The sequence below is a fragment of the Pangasianodon hypophthalmus genome, chromosome 2 (assembly GCF_027358585.1).
Source record: "Pangasianodon hypophthalmus isolate fPanHyp1 chromosome 2, fPanHyp1.pri, whole genome shotgun sequence".
In the NCBI taxonomy this organism is placed as follows: domain Eukaryota; kingdom Metazoa; phylum Chordata; class Actinopteri; order Siluriformes; family Pangasiidae; genus Pangasianodon; species Pangasianodon hypophthalmus.
Window position 1 is genome coordinate 2,931,573 of NC_069711.1, and position 16,946 is coordinate 2,948,518.

At 38.6% G+C, this 16,946-nt stretch overlaps 1 protein-coding gene across 5 annotated transcripts in view; it reads left to right on the plus strand.

Moving 5' to 3' along the window:
• col7a1 (collagen, type VII, alpha 1) overlaps positions 1 to 16,946 on the plus strand; it is a 103,976-nt gene that overhangs the window by 75,645 nt on the left and 11,385 nt on the right. For all 5 annotated transcript variants that reach the window (XM_053229084.1, XM_053229088.1, XM_053229090.1 and 2 more), the window contains 22 exons: positions 257 to 301; positions 431 to 463; positions 583 to 645; positions 5,287 to 5,322; positions 5,405 to 5,485; positions 5,572 to 5,640; positions 6,707 to 6,742; positions 6,869 to 6,928; positions 7,659 to 7,703; positions 7,802 to 7,837; positions 7,927 to 7,962; positions 8,054 to 8,113; positions 8,812 to 8,937; positions 9,396 to 9,467; positions 9,567 to 9,602; positions 9,731 to 9,790; positions 10,157 to 10,201; positions 14,644 to 14,679; positions 14,767 to 14,802; positions 14,896 to 14,952; positions 16,092 to 16,163; positions 16,254 to 16,325. In XM_053229084.1, the coding sequence (XP_053085059.1) occupies positions 257 to 301; positions 431 to 463; positions 583 to 645; positions 5,287 to 5,322; positions 5,405 to 5,485; positions 5,572 to 5,640; positions 6,707 to 6,742; positions 6,869 to 6,928; positions 7,659 to 7,703; positions 7,802 to 7,837; positions 7,927 to 7,962; positions 8,054 to 8,113; positions 8,812 to 8,937; positions 9,396 to 9,467; positions 9,567 to 9,602; positions 9,731 to 9,790; positions 10,157 to 10,201; positions 14,644 to 14,679; positions 14,767 to 14,802; positions 14,896 to 14,952; positions 16,092 to 16,163; positions 16,254 to 16,325 (1,212 nt within the window). The remainder of the gene's footprint in view (positions 1 to 256; positions 302 to 430; positions 464 to 582; positions 646 to 5,286; positions 5,323 to 5,404; positions 5,486 to 5,571; positions 5,641 to 6,706; positions 6,743 to 6,868; positions 6,929 to 7,658; positions 7,704 to 7,801; positions 7,838 to 7,926; positions 7,963 to 8,053; positions 8,114 to 8,811; positions 8,938 to 9,395; positions 9,468 to 9,566; positions 9,603 to 9,730; positions 9,791 to 10,156; positions 10,202 to 14,643; positions 14,680 to 14,766; positions 14,803 to 14,895; positions 14,953 to 16,091; positions 16,164 to 16,253; positions 16,326 to 16,946) is intronic.

Here is a 16,946-nt window from a genome sequence, read left to right on the forward strand (position 1 = left end):
ATATATATATATATATATATATCGACATCTCAGTGAACTGCCACATAAACCCGTAAAGTCCTCTATGGTTGTTTATTCTATCCAACTGCGTAACAGCTCGGCCCTTAATGGACCTCAGTGGAAACATGGGACAAAAAATCTTGCTGTTTTTCTGACACAGCATCAGCACTGCATTGGAGGAAATTATGTATCGCTTATATATACATGTAACTACACAAATGCACAGAGAACCATCTGATTCTGGGTCTCGTTACAGGGACCAATGGGTCCAAATGGACCTCCAGGACCACCAGGTGTGAAGGTCAGTGTACTGCAAAAGTGTTGCTCTGTATCCATTCATAATGACTGACTCTTGTCTGATTACAGTCCATAATAATAAGGCTGTGTGTGTTTGTGTGTGTGTGTGTGTGTGTGTGTGTAAAACCTGTAGGGTGACCATGGAGAGGCAGGAGTAGGAGTTCAAGTAAGTCTAATTATTAAATTAAATGTATTCTGTTTAACTGCATTTAAGAGGTGCCATTGCATTACATGGGTAAAACACAAAAGTCTTCCAGTTGTAGTCACATATTTTATTTTTTACAGGGCCCTCCAGGACCACAAGGCATCCGAGGATTGCCCGGACTTACAGGCACACCAGGAGCTATCGTAAGATAAATCCTACTGTTTAGCCTTATTATTAGTCCTAATACATAATAATTTTTATGGAGTAGTTTCATAATTAAATACAAGATTAAAACAGACCAATTGATGGTGTATATAATAGAAGGTTGGGGAATAGATTTGTTTACAAATTGTGATTATTGAGCACGGCTATGGTTATGTTTTTGTCCACTCCCATGTTCTGCTTCCCCAGAAGTCAAATTAATGAGGCCAAAAACTGGCAGCTAAGATAATTTAACTCAAAAGTAGGACAGACTGTGGATATAGCACATATACAGGATATATCTTTATCCTCTCCTATGAAAATATCTCCAGTGACAAAGCATTGTGTTTATGCTTTAGACAAGAAGGGCTTTGACTGCCATTTTATTACATCATCATCACATGTAATTGCATTATTGGAGTCTGAATTTTCTCTCGATGAAGTGTTTAAGTGTGAGGTGGCTGTGTGTTGTCGCTACAGCATCAAGGTGCTGAGAAATATATGAAGCAAACACATGAAAAAGTTTTCTTTTGTGAACTTTCTGTGTTTACGAATGTGGAAGCATATGTAGCAGCATTTCAAGACTTCCGGTAAGACAGTGAACAATGGCAGCAAATGCAGCTCGCAATCACTGAGGCGTTCTGAAACATCCGTTCTTCACCTCTCACTCATTTCCCACTGATGTGCTTGTGAGAAAGAAATGGCTTTGTGCTATTCGATGGGATGGGGGTGAGTATTTTAAGAGGCTGTCTGTAGCCGACATTTCAAATGATCGGAGTACTCAAAAACCACTGAGTAAAACATGGGGCTAAAAACAGCCCCCCACTCGAATGGAATGGACAGATCAAACATCTGCTGTCAGGCAAAATGTTTTTGACATACTCAGAAAAGCCAGCAATGTGTGTAAAACCACGCTCCTGCTGCAAACCACGACTGTGCAGCTGTTCGTCCAGATACGTTAGCTAGCTAAAGATTATACTATATCTTTTATACTATAGAGCTAGCTACTTTGTTGGTGCTGTGTTTATTAGCAACAAGTTAACTTAAACGAACTAGCTAGCTAGCCAAGTGTGAAAAATAAGCAAAGTTTTATCAACAGCCTACTGACCCTGTGAAAAAAAATCTGGTCGTCCAGATACTTAATCTACTCGTCCTGGGTTTGATTTGTCCACCCCTGTCCAAACACCAACTACATAATCTACTGCACTACAGCAAGCAGAACATAACAAAGCACACCATACTATATGATTAGATTTGCATTCATTAAATTCTAATATTATATTTATTTGAAGTTTAATCAGTGACAGACTTCTCTCAGGTGAGGTGCATGGACAGTGCTGTATCTTTCTCAGTTTCTGCTGGAGCTGAAAGCAAACAATAAAACACTACTGTTCACAGAGCAGCCCAATAAACTGGATAAGGCAGATATGCGTAAGGCTACTGATTCAACTATTCAGTTATTAACATTTCTGGCTGTACTGTATCATAATTGATGGCTTTTGTCAAACACATGACTGGTGTTATCTGTCATGCAGCTCTTTTTAATCCAGCTTGTGTGGGATGTTGCGCCTCTAGCTGCCTCACACAGTTGCTTTAGTTCTTCTTTTTGCCTTCTCTCTTTTCGAGGCATCGTTAGACTCAGAAATGTAAATAATGAATTCTAGTGTAAAAACAATGGAAGTATGTGTCCCGTCTAGCAAACGATTGAAGATGGATCAATTTAGCCAGCTCTGGCATTGGCTGCTCTGCTGCACAATTTCCCAAGGAAGTGTGACACTATAAATACAACATGACAGCATACGTACAGTCCCCATCTCCACACTGCTAAACGAAGCATGAACATAGGGTCGAAGGTTATCACTGCAGTGCATTGGCAGGTCTCGTGACGTAAAATGACAGATGGCAGCCAGGATTTTTTTTAGAATTAAATTATTATTATTTAATAATAAGGTTTCTCAGTAACATGACAAGCTATGTGTTTTTTTTTTTTTGTCTAATTAACTTTGAGAGAGAAATATAGAGAGAGGCTGGTGAGAAAATGACTGTAAGAGCTGCTATAACACAAGTGAGAACAGGAACTAACTTATGGACTTATTAACTTAGTGTCTTATGGATTTACATACATTTAATGTTAAATGAAACTATAAACAAATTAAAAGTATGATGTCAATGTTTAAAAATTGAGCATTATGTTTTTCGGGTTGTCTGTTCGTGCATCCATCTGAGATTCTCGTTAGAGCAGTATCTCAAGAACAAGTGTTTACGTGTTTGTAGGATTTGTATGGAATTATCATTGTAGCCAGCAGATGAACTGATTAGATTTTGGAAATTGATCCAAACAGGGTCAAGATCAAATTTGAAGTATACTTTAAGGGTATTTCAGGCATACAAAATTGTAACAACAAGGACTAGACCTGTTGGTGGTGGAGGCATTGCTGTCGATGTTGGCGTCAAGTTCCACTTGTTTAAAATAAAGAAATCAGTAAATAATCTTTGACACTTTAAGGGGCATGTGCTTGATAAAAATGTTGACTTAACATTTTACTTAACATCCAGTGTCAGAGCGTTGTATCATTGAGAGGTAGAGCTGTAACTTAAATTTTTCCAACATTGTAAAGTCTTCAGAACACCAGCTGCTCTAGGTTAAGAGGAATGAAACGCTTCGTGATGTGCTGTTACAGGAAAATAATCAAAATTATTGAAAAAGTAGCAGCCAACTTCAGAAACTCTAATAGCTGTGTTTTGGCATTATCAAAGACAGATTCTGGCAAAACATTAGCACTAAGATCATTTCTGTCTTAGTTCTGTTGTAGACAATGTTGACCACGGATTTTTAAACAGATATGAACACTGGGTCTGATGTTCTGGAAAGGTACTCAGTTGGTTTAGGTCGTACCTACCAGATATGGATATGTTTTGTCAGAATTGGCAGCTATGAATCGGAGCATCAATCCTTGTACCCTCCCCTTCAACCCTAATTCTTCAGGACGACAAATCAAAGGACACCCAGACAAAACAACTTAAGCACTCTGCATGTGTAAATGCATTAAGCATATAGGTAATTGAATGCATCAACATTTCTTTTAACTCAGTATGGACAAAGAGATGTAAGGTTAATGTCTAGCTCGAATTTATGTCTCCACAAGACCTTAACAAAAACCTGTCCATGCACTTATCTCCAGCAGAGCAGATTACAGTAATGGCCTCTTTACTGGTCTATCCATCAGACAGCTGCAGCTCATTCAGAATACTAACAAGGATGAAAAGACATGAACACATTACATCATTACTCTGTCTTCCAGTCAGCCACAAGATTGATTTCAAAGTGTGGGGAAAAAAAATCGGTAAACAGCCTTGGACTTTAATACAGTCTGCTCCATCAGCTCCAGATTATTTTATATCTCTGATATGTTAGTAGAAAAGCTAGGAGAAAGCGTTTTTCCCACCTGTGCTGCGCCGAGCTGGAACAAATCCCTTAACAACCGCATTCCTCTTTTAGCACCTTAATATTCTCTTCCCATTTCTTTTACTTTATTTCAAATTAAGGTATATTCATTTTAGTCATTATTTTTATCTTGATATTATCTTTAGTTCATTTGAATTATTTTTCATTCTTGTGCTGTTTAAGTAAACTCGTCTAGTCTTTGCTTTTTACATTTCAAAACAGGAAGCGTCTGTTAATCAAGGTTTTTAGTTCAAAAGAAAGTAAAGGAAAAAGGACATTCTTGGCCTTGCGTGTGTGTCTGTGTGTGCGCACACACTGTGCTCTCATCTGAATCTTGTTAATAACCACTCAATGCAGAAACGGGAGACTCAGCTGTCCCATTAGGGCCTAATTATGTTTCTTTTTTAGAAAGTGTTAATGGATTGCTGGAACATTCACTTCTGCATGTGTTCTCTCACTGGCCTAGCTTTATAACTGTATGTTTAATAATCATTTCAGAAGGTGAACGCTTGACATTTTCATCCTGTAGATCAACTGACAGACTGTGATCCCAGCAAAATATTTCAGTGAACCGAACCAAGTACTTGACAAAATACTGTAGCAGAGCTGATAAAGGGATGAAAAAAATCCTGGCCATAGTTCAGCGTCTAAAGTGTATTAAACATGAACCATCACAACTTCTGTAGCAGATGCTCTGATTTACACATGCATTTATGTAAATTATTTAGCTGAAAGCAGCTCATCGGGCCAGAGACTAGCTACAAGGCTAGAAACATTAGCTCAGAAACGGATGAATTGACAGCACGGCTTGTTTAAGAAAAAAAAAAAAGATGGCAATGAAAACAGAATGTTTAAAGTGGTTTGGACAGAGAAGTGTGCAATTTCATGCCCATTTACAAATTCACCAACTCATCTGTTCAGAGTCAGTGTCGCTAATGAAGAGTAGTAACATAAAGCACCACTGCAAAAAGATGGTAAAAACACACACAAAAGCACTTTTAAATGTCTTATATATAGCCATGAACTAATCACTAACGGTTCAAGTTTCTTAGGTAACTGTTGTCACCGTTGAGTCATGGTCAAAGAATGCAACCATTCTAACCCTAACCCTAACCATTAACCGTTATGTAACCATTACAAATTTTAGTTGAATATAAAATCAATTTAAGTTGTTGTTGTTTGTGTTTTTTTTTAATAGGGGCCACAAGGACCTCCAGGCCTCCCAGGACAAACAGTGAGTCTTGAGTAACACACAGCTCAGATCCAGAACTTTACTAAGACGTCTTCATCCCTCTCACACTCACTGTTTTCCACAGGGAGAAGGAGGAAAGCCTGGGGTTCCTGGTAGAGATGGCATACCTGGAAAGGAAGGAACACCAGGCTTACCAGGAAAACAGGCAGGAATATAATTCAATTCAGTATCACCCATGTGTGTGTTTAAACTCTTTTCTGTATTTCTCACTCCTCGTCCAATTCCCCACAGGGTATCGCTGGACCAGTGGGACCTCCAGGGCCGAAAGGCGAGCAAGGGGACAGCGGGCCACCTGGAAAAGTATGTACGAATATCTGAATGCGTAAGGCCGGCGTTATACCTGACACATAGCTTCTTTTATACCTCCGCACACCAATGCTACACAGACAGCACTGATCACATATCTGCCTGTGTACCTTTTGTGCATCTGAAGGATTGAAAGCGATGTCCACTAGGGGCAGAGCAGAGAAGAAATACCCCGGGGCAGCAGATTTCCACTTTGACTTGTAAAATGGGATGTGCATTTGTTGCCGTAGAGATGTCATACAAATTATTTTTTTGTACCACAGCACTGCTGAATTCTAGATTCTGATTGGTCAGAAGTTTATTCATTTTCTTCAACAGCAGCTCTGACAATAGTCGGAGGCTTAATAAGCTAACAGCTAATTCACAGTGGCGTTGTGGCGGACGCTTCACATCTAAATGTTTATTTACTTTTACCGAAGGAGTCTCCAATGTCATTTTGTCTTTACTTTAAATACATGGACTTTATCCATGTTGGAAGACATGGCATTTTGTGGTTTCTAGCTAACAAGCTGTGTTTTTTTTTTTGACTCATTAAATTCGAGACAGAAAAAAGGAGGCTGTAACATAAGCGATAATAGAACTAACTTGTTTCACAGATTCTTTAATAAATACAAATTTGCTGTAAGGAATAAAACACTACAAGATGTGCTGTTATAGGAAAATATTCAACTTTGATTATTTTTCTTTAACAGCCCAACATGGAGTACTTATTAAGACTTTACTCCATTGTCGTGGTTGTTGTTGTGAGCAGATTACATACTTCTATGTTAGATTAGTGGATTTGAACAAGAGTGGTTTGTTAACCACTCATTTTTACAAAAATGCCTGATTTAAAGAGTATAGTCAGACATAATTGTTAATAATGTATGAATGTGTGAATTTGATGCACACTTATAGTTTGTTCAGTATCATCTTCATTCAGAGTCATCTTGTACGTGCAATTAAATTAAAATATAACACCGGCCTAATGTATATACACAAACTTCATATCCTTATGCCCTTTATATCCATCCTGCTCTATCAACTTCTCTCCATTTCATTTCTCTCTTTCTGTCTGCAGTCGGTAGCTGGACCTCCTGGAGTGAAGGGTGAGGGGGTGAGTCATTGCACTACTTACAGCTCAGGATATGAATCTGCTTCTGCATTACATGATTGCATAACAGAATCACAGTGAATTGCAGCCATTATTGACTGTACTAATTATTTTCTTTGAATATTAAAGGGTCCTCCTGGTGAAACGCTGCCTGGAGTACCAGGAGAAAGAGGCTTACCTGGATTGCAGGTGATTCTCACCCTGTCACTCATCCTTCATACAATTCACATAAATCCATAATATTAATATTTAACATTGCATCACTTGTAATAGATCTACAAGATTTAAAAGGGCTAATCCCAAAAGACTAATAATAATGCTTGTAAATATTGTGAGGTTTGAATCCCAAAAGACTAATAATAATGCTTGTAAATATTGTGAGGTTTGAATCAATAAGGACTCTTTACAACCTCAAACACTATCTGTTCTAAAACGTATTTTAAATATCAAAAAAATTGAAAATGTCATTAACAAAATAAAACATAGTAACACACCAGCACAGCTCATCAAGATGCTTTGAATATGCAAATTAGAAATGCTTTCAACCCTACACACATTGCCTACTTACCTTGGGCTGAATTTGCATACTGGAAAGTGATAGGCTCTTACATTTTGTGATGTCATAACATTTGACAGTTGCATGTTCAAAGCTCAGGGAGATTTTCCAGTGCAGTTTCCTGAAACGTTTTCACACTTTGACCACTCTGCACTCTGCAACTTAAATTAATCTCCCTGAAAAAAATCCCCTGATTTAGTCATAAAAACTGTACAGTAATATTTAAGGTGACCGTAAGAAGCAGTTTTTACAGCACTGAAATCAGTGATTATTTGTCATGTTAGTTACATGCTCATGATTTGGACACTAAACTTCCACAGATGTGGTGTTTTTGAATCCCAATGAGCTTTTTTTTTTCCTCAGGGTATTAAAGGAGATAAGGGACCAGCTGGAATCAAAGGTGACAGAGTGAGTATATAAAGCCTGCATAAGGAGCCCCGGTATTTCTTTTCCACATGCACACAGAGATACTATACTGATGATTATGTCATGTTTTTGTCCTGTAGGGTACAACCGGTGACCCAGGGGAGCCTGGTGAAAGTGTGAGTATCTGCTTTTGCAGACAAGTAACAATCTGTCATTTGCCTGGTGTGATTTTAATGACTTTTTCTATCTCATTCTGTCTTATCAGGGACAAAGAGGACCACCAGGGCCTAAAGGAGCCAAAGTAGGGCCCTAATTCTGATTCTGTCATGAGACGTATTATCTCAGCAGTGTCTGTTAAGTGATTTTGCTGTTTTTTTGTTTGTATATTTCAGGGTGAAGCGGGTGTTGGATTTGTTGGCCCTCCAGGACAAACTGGACCTGCAGGCTTAAAGGTATTAAACATATTTACCGCCACAAATACACACATAATTCTATCTCTATTTTTGTTTTGATGGTTTTACTTTTTTGTATTAACATAGCTAAATAATACTAATCTTACACTTAACACTAATGCCAAACACTGTAAAATTAGAGAACCCTTGTTATCTGACTACAAAGCAGGGGTTGATATGACATTTTTATGATGGACAATGTGTGTCATGTACTTTAGAACTGGAATGCTGGGAAAATAAAAATAAACATTTTACAATTTTAAAACTAACTAAAACTAAAAAATTAAAAACCCTCACAATATCATCATATTGCCCAGCCCTACTGCTTCCACTGCAGGACTCATCTTCTCAGAGTGATGGTGAAAATCTGCTGCACACGTGACCATCCACAGTTAAATGCTAGTGTTGACACCTTATTCTGAAAATGTTAACATGCACTAAGCACTCAGTTTGCACAGTTTTATCTGCTGAAAGTTTGATTATCCAGACTTTCCTCACTCTTGTAACTACATGGCATTATTATAGGTTTTATTGTAGTTAACAGATAAAAGTTATAGTACTTACAGAAAAATATTAAAAATGACATTTATCATCATTATGAGGCCTTTTTGTCTCCACAAAAAGATAAATGTTGTCTTTTTAAAGTAATTTATCTCAGATTTGCTGTAAATATGAACATGATCTGTGTTTTGCATAAGGGTGATCCTGGTCTCCCAGGCCCTCCAGGCCCACCTGGACCTCAGGGTACATCCGGAACACCAGGACTCGCTGGCCAAAGAGGGGAAGTAGGCCAGCCAGGAAATCCAGGACCTCCAGGAGAGAGGGTTAGTGTGAACACTTGACATTAATGACTGTGGTGATTTAGAAGATTTCCTGGTCTTTGGTCATACATTTTTGAAGTCCTATTAGAAATACGGGATGTGCAGAAACCCACTTTCAGCTTTCAAGAGAATTTAACTGCACTGGAAATTCAGATGCCGCTAAACCGTATTGCTAGTAGACAACAAGATTAGTTTCTTCATTTGTAAATTTTGGAGGTTAAATTGAATTTATCTTTTAATATTATGTTACACATTGGCAGCCTCTACTACCAGTTTGAAGATCTCCTTATTCAGATATAAAGCTGTACACTAGTTGATGGTGAAAGTTCTTGTTTTCTATCTGATATTTATAAATTTCCATTATCTGAAGTGTGATTTGGGTGGTGATTCAGTTGAGCGTGAGGATTAAGAAGTGTAACACTGGTTTGAGTCTTGGACATTCATTTTGGTTTGTGTTTAAGGGTCTGCAAGGCTTCATAGGCAAAGCAGGAAACCCAGGGACACCCGGTAATCCTGGACCACCTGGACCACCGGTGAGTGTGAAAAGATTGATGAGTTTGAGTATTTATGTGGGTGAAAGAGAAAATAGTTTTTTTTTCTTGGTATACACTCTTTCTCTTTCTTCTTATTAGGGTAGTGCAGGTTTATCCGGGCTTAAAGGTGATAAAGTAAGTGTGTCATTTTATTACTACTGAATAATCATATACATTTATGTACATTTTGCTATGAGTTTCCTTCAGTTGAAAGATGAAATATATGATTAATAACTGTATCTCTCTCTTTCTCTCTGTCTCAGGGTGAGGTTGCTGTAGGAGTACCAGGACAGAGAGGGGAGAGAGGAGATCCTGGGCCTCGGGTAGGAAACCTCACATATAAATTTTTTAATCTGTCATTACTCAGGCAATGAAATTTTGTTGAGTAGCAATCCGGCCAACAAGCAGTTACACTGCGATACCACATATATTACAAAAAAAATACAGTTTATAATACAAATGAAGAAGATAGTGTATACAAGTTTCTAAATATACTGTAAGAAAATTATGTAAGACGTACCTTTAGCTATACTTCAACAACATATAAGCTTTTGAATTATTTCTGTGTTTCTTCTTTAAGAAATGATTGATTTTCTATTTATATCATTGAGCCAGAAAGGTATATGGTTACATTTTAATATTACATAATACATGTTTGTATATAATGTTTGCTTGTTGTGCGCATGTAGGGAGAAGAGGGACGACCAGGAATGGATGGAGAGAGAGGGCCTCCGGTAATTATGACTGCATTTCCTGTTCTCCTCCTGTCTACGTTACCTGTTTATCTTATTTTCTGTAGCCAGTCCATCCCATCCATCGCATCTCTCTGGCTCCAGTGTCTGGGCCTGTTGCTCTGTCCTATTAATCTTCATCACACGGTGCCCAGAAAAAACGTATCAGTTCTGTCTGTGTCACCATCATGATGACTGATCTCGCCTTACAGATAGAGAGCTCAATATCTCAGTGTATTTAAGGGAACAAGCAGCAGGTTGAGGCAGAGCATGATGCATGAGGAGAGTGGTTATCTTAATCACACTGCTCTTATATATACACTCACCTCTCCCACTCACTGTCATTTACAAATTCTTACTACACTGTGCATGAATTAAAAATACACACATATGCCAACCTGGTGGCTCTCAAGCAGACAGAGGACTTAAGCCAATAGTTTATGGGTTTCATACATTGGTACTAGTGTAGATCAGTTATTTGGGTTATTTCTTAAACTATTTGAATGAATTTCCTTGCTCCTGTTGTTTCTTTTTTGATTTGTGTATATCGATGATAAACACTTACTCAGTATCTCAAGCTAACATTTTTTTTATTATCCAAGCCTAATAAATCTAGTCTAAAAAAATCCTCAGGGTGCCCCAAAGTCAGCCATCACACTACAATAGGTTTTCACTGCCCTACTGCCTCGATAAACAGTGACTGTAAATTCTGTTTTTACTGACAGATGAGTGGTGTTATATGGAGTGTTCCTTGTGGGTTCCTGTCTTGTGGGTAGCTGTACTGTGTAATATTATTATGTGATCAATAGCCAGGTTTCCATCCAAGTGATTTTCTGCAAAAAGTGAAAATGGTAAATATATATATATATATATATATATATATATATATATATACAGTGAGAGTAAAAAGTATTTGATCCCTTGCTGATTTTGTTGGTTTGCCCACTAATAAAGAGATGATCATTCTATACTTTTAATGGTAGATGTATTCTAACATGGAGAGACAGAATATCAAAACGAAAATCCAGAAAATAACTTTAAAGAATATATTTTAATTGATTTGTATTTCATTGAGGGAAATAAGTATTTGATCCCTCTAGCCAAAAGCACTTAATACTTGGTGGCACAGCCTTTGTTTGCAAGCACAGCGGACAGACGTTTGTTGTAGTTAACCACAAGGTTAGTACACATATCAGGGGGAATTTTGGCCCACTCTTCTTTGCAGATCCTCTCTAAATCATTAAGGTTGGTGGGCTGTCGCTTGGCAACTCGGACCTTCAGCTCCCTCCATAGATTTTCGATTGGATTGAGGTCCGGAGACTGGCTGGGCCACTCCATGACCTTAATGTGGTTCTTCTTGAGCCACTCCTTTGTTGCCTTTGCTGTATGCTTCGGGTCGTTGTCATGTTGGAAGACCCAACCACGGCCCATTTTCAACTTCCTGGCAGAGGGGAGGAGGTTGTCCCTCAGGACTGCACGGTACATGGCTCCATCCATCTTCCCACTGATGCGGTGAAGTAGCCCTGTGCCCTTGGCAGAGAAACACCCCCAAAACATAATGCTTCCACCTCCATGCTTGACGGTGGGCACAGTGTTCCTGGGGTCATAGGCAGCATTTTTCTTCCTCCACACATGACGAATAGAGTTTAGGCCAAATAGTTAAATTTTGGTCTCGTCTGACCACAGAACCTTCTCCCAATCACTTTGTACATCTTTGAGGTGATCATTGGCATACTTTAGGCGGGCCTCCACATGTGCCTTTTTAAGCAGGGGTACCTTTCGGGCACTGCAGGATTTTAATCCATTGCGGCGCAAAGTGTTGCCAATTGTTTTCCTGGTGACTGCGGTCCCAGCTGCCTTGAGGTCATTTACTAACTCCCGCTGTGTGGTTGCAGGCCGATTTCTCACAGTTCTCATGATCATTGCCACCCCACGAGGTGAAATCTTCTGTGGAGCACCAGACCGAGGTCTATTGATGGTCATGTTATACTTCTTAAATTTTCTCACAATTGCACCAATGGTTGTTACTTTAATACCCAGCATCTTGCTAATGTTTTTGTAGCCCATTCCAGATTTGTGCAGGTCAACAATCCTGTCTCTGAGGTCCTGAGAGAGTTCTTTGGTCTTACCCATGTTGGAGAGTTTGGAATCTGTCTGATTGTCTGATTCTGTGAACAGGTGTCTTTCATACAGGTGATTAGTTAGAACAGGTGTCTTCAATTCAGGTAACAAGTTGATTGGGAGTGTCTAACTGGTCTGTGAAAGCCAGAACTCCTAATGCATACTAGGGGATCAATGTATTTCCCTCAATGAAATACAAATCAATTAATATATATTCTTTAAAGTTATTTTCTGGATTTTCGTTTTGATATTCTGTCTCTCCATGTTAGAATACATCGACCATTAAAAGTATAGAATGATCATGTCTTTATTAGTGGGCAAACCAACAAAATCAGCAAGGGATCAAATACTTTTTACTCTCACTATATATATATATATATATATATATATATATATATATATATATATATATATATATTATATTATATCTCAACATCTTGATAAACAAACCACTAAAACACACCTGCTCCTATGTGTTTAATGCGTCTCACCTCCACTCCCCCTAACAGCTGTTCTCTCCTGTTTCTAATGGAAAAAATCTCTCATAATATTAAGTATAATATATTTTTTGTAGTATTATATAGGGTGTCCTAGTATCATAAAAACAAAAAAACTTTTATTTACAGAAATTGCTCAGTACGTCCACCATTTTATTCTCAATACGCACAATTTGATTTGCTGCGAGTCAAATTATTTGGATTCGTTCTTCCTTGCTCCTTCTTTACGTTAACCCTATGATGCTGGAGTTATGGGACACACTGTACTGTTATATTATTCTCATAATATTAAACATGTATGTCTGAGAAGAGTTTGCAATATTGTATTATTCTTAACATTTATAATGTATAGACAGTATATGTAACGCGGCAGGTGCCTTCTCAGGCAGATCCGCGGCCACCTTCACGGGCTTTTATAGCGCGGCGATCTCAACAAGGTAATCAGCGTAAACGTGCAGCACCTGGCCGCGCCTCTATATAAGCCCTCTGATTGTCTCACTCTGCGTGCGGACATAGATCTGTGCCAGGTAACAGAGCAGCGCCACGCTACTCTGATTGGTGATTTTGACATGTAAAAAGAAAAAGAAGTGAAGAAGAGAAATAAAATTAAAAAATATTTATGTTTAGAAAGAAAAGGAAAGGGAGAGAAATTTATTGAGGGAAAGAAAGAAAAGGGAGCTCAGGATTAAAGAGGAAGTAGCACAAAACTAACGAGGAGGACAGACTGAGAGTCCTCACTCCCAGATAGAGATTCTGCCATCTTAAGTTAGAGATTTTGTCTCATTTGGTGCCTTTAAGTTCGGCCAGAAGAAGGGCCAGTTTTAAGTTGTGTTTTTCTGCCGCGCTGCGGCGCTTTGAGTTCAGCCGTTAGGTTTGAGCTTCCCGATCCAGTATCACAAGCACTGCAACACTCATAAATTCCATTCAATAAAATCAGCTCAGTGGGTAACATCACTGCTTGCGGTTCACAACCTCTCCGGTTTGTATCCCGCCTTAGGCAGCTGCATTTTAGGCGGAGTCTTTTGATCCGTCTCCGCACTTGGCTCCTCTCAAACCATATATATTGTCCTCTCGGGCAAGCAGGGCCTGCGCGACATTTATTGAACAGCTTATCGTCTAGCCCCATAACAGTATACAACAGTACGTGGTGGGTAGCGGTGGCTCAGTGGTTAAGGCTCTGGCTTACTGATCAGAAGGTTGGGGGTTAAAGCCCCAGCACTGCCAAGCTGCCACTGTTGGGCCTGTGAGCAAGGCCCCTAACGCTCTCTGCTCCGTAGTGCTGTATCATGGCTGACCCTGCACTTTGACCAGCTTTTGACAAGCTGGGATATGCCATTACTGTAATGTAATGCTGTAATGTATATGTGACAAATAAAGGCTTCTTCTAGCCTAGAGGTGTAAAGATAAACAATTTGAATTGGATAAATGGTCCAACAGTCCAGGATATTGTTGCATCTATTTCCAGGCCAAAGTCCGGTTTGAACTGAAAAGAAACCCTATAGTACCACTAATACAGACTGCAAGGATAGCTGACCTGAGTATGTGGAACAGTAATAGCGAGCTTGCTCATTAACAGAGAGCACAAGGTGCCATGAAATGAGCACACCCAAAGCTATTCAAGAGTGCAGAGCAGAGATTCGTGTGTGCCGAGAAGCTCCCTTTCTGAGTTGAGTGCTGAGCAGTGAGATACACATGATTTCACATTCCCTTGCTTGTAGGAGCTACAATCTGCTCACGAATCAAGTTGAATTTTGCGGCTTTGGGGTTGGGAAACAAGACGTAATTCATAATATATTATATTATGATACACAACTCTGATGTGTGCAGGGATTTCCAGGTAGCAAAGGAGGCAGAGGAGAAAAGGTAAGAGTAACTTACAAATTGTTTTTAATGATTCAGTTCTGATTAATGTTCAGGACGTGTAATAAACATCTTTCTTCATAACTCTAGGGTGAAGCAGGACCACAAGGAGAGAAAGGAGAGAAGGTAAATGTCTTATTATTGATGTTCGATAAATAAATGCTTGTTCTGGCAGTATGAGCAAATGCTTTATTTGACTTTTTATTTTGTTTTTTGTAGGGTGAAACTCTGTTGGTGGGTGGGCCTCCTGGAGAAAAAGGGAATAAAGGTGAAACGGTGAGTTAGTATCACTTAAAACAGAAAAAAAAAGATCAGGACAGTCAAAAAGTGTTTAGCCTTTATTTTAGAACAGTATTGCACTTTAAATATGGTGCAGCTAGTAATAGATAGCTAGTGATAGTTAGTTAGCTTTTGGATTAAAGTAGGTAGTTTTCTCTCCTGTCACAGCTAGATAAAAATTAAAAAATAAAGTATAAAAAAATTAAAATAAATAATTCATTCAAATGAATTAAAAATATTAATAATAAATATACAAGGATGAGTCAAATGCGACATAAATTAACAATCGGAAGAATTTTTTTCTAGATGAATCTGGACAGTAGTTAATCGTTGGAACACTTGCACTGAACGAAATGGAGATTATGTAGAAAGATTATACACTTTTGAGACGTCTATTTGCAATAAACAAAGCATAATAGAAAAATAACGTTTTTATTTGACCCTCATATTTAATTTGTTAATGATGTGTAGTACATTAGTGAAAGTTACCTGCATTGATGACCATGACCAGTTGCAAGCTTTTACTTAGAATTGTGTTTCTGACCTCTGGATGTTCAAGCTAAAGTGGGGGAAAAAACAATGGACATGTCCCTAGTGCTTATCTTTTGTTAGCAACAAAGTGATATAAGTGCTTTAAATTTTGCGATGCACTGTGCATGTACTGCAAAATGTATGGTCAATCTTATAGATTTAACCACTCGTATATGGTATATTTACTGGTATGAGCAGCCATGTTGACGTGAAATCATGTGCTGAACTCAGATTTGAGGACACCTTCCTGACTTCCTGAGTAGGAATTTCAAGTTCAAGAATTTCATCTTTCATTCATACTGTTTTGGGTGGTAGTATGCACAGTGTGTCATTTGGATGTCCTCTGAACATACAGGATTGCAGATAGAGAATTTTGAGAACTTCATGCATGCTGCTCTCTCTCTGTCTCTCACACGCGCACACACACAGGAATACACTCAGGAAACACTCAGGTCTCTTTAAGGCTTGATGGTAATTGGTGATTGTTTGTTACTTAGTTAAGATATGGCTCTGTTTTCTCTATCCCTTTATTCTGTAATCTAAAGATTTCTACTTTATGCAGCGAATGTTTAAGCACTGAGTAAAAGGTAGATGTGTTTTCACAGGGAGAACGAGGTGCTAAAGGATTACAAGGTGAAAAAGGCGTTAAAGGTCAAGAGGGACCGCCTGGGGGACAGGTGAGACACTTCTGTGTACAGATATGCTTAGAAAAGCAGTGTGTATTTTGTATATTGTGTAGTGCAATATTTCTTTTCACCTGTGTATAGGGTCTGCGTGGAGAGTCTGGTGAGAGGGGGTCACCTGGCTTTCAGGGCGCTCGTGGACCAGGAGGACAGAAGGTAGGTTCTGGAAATGTTTCTATAGCTCTATCTCAGATGGTGTATTTCACACACTTTGAGTGAAAAAACTTTGTTCACTCTGGGCATTTATTAATAATATTAATAATAAAAGGTAGAACACTGGACACAAGTTCTTTGTATCGGAAGGAGCAGAGCAATCAGAGGACGCTGTGGTTTTCTGAAAAAAACATTTTAAACATTTTGAATAAGGATGCTGGTACAACACAGACACTAATTAGAAGTTTTTAGAGGTTAAAGTAAGAGGTTCCTCCTGTGGAAGCTGGCTCAAAGACATGAGTTAGCATCAGGTTTGTGACTTAGAACGTTGTCTGATTGAGTCTTTGTTTCTTTTTTCATGAATGTTATTGCAGTGTTTTAATACTACTAGTACTACTACTACTACTAATAATAATCATAATAAAAATAATAATAAAGTAACAGCACTATTTGCTGCTGTCAGTGTTTGCTGTGTGTAAATGGGATCAGTAGACAGTAGCTCTATCCTGGTACTTGATTAATGACATGGTGTCATCAGCACTGCTGAGAAGGCAAGAACATTCAAACAAAGCAACACGAGCATGGCAGCAAGCAGACTCAACCCAGAGAAAGTACCCTGAGTCT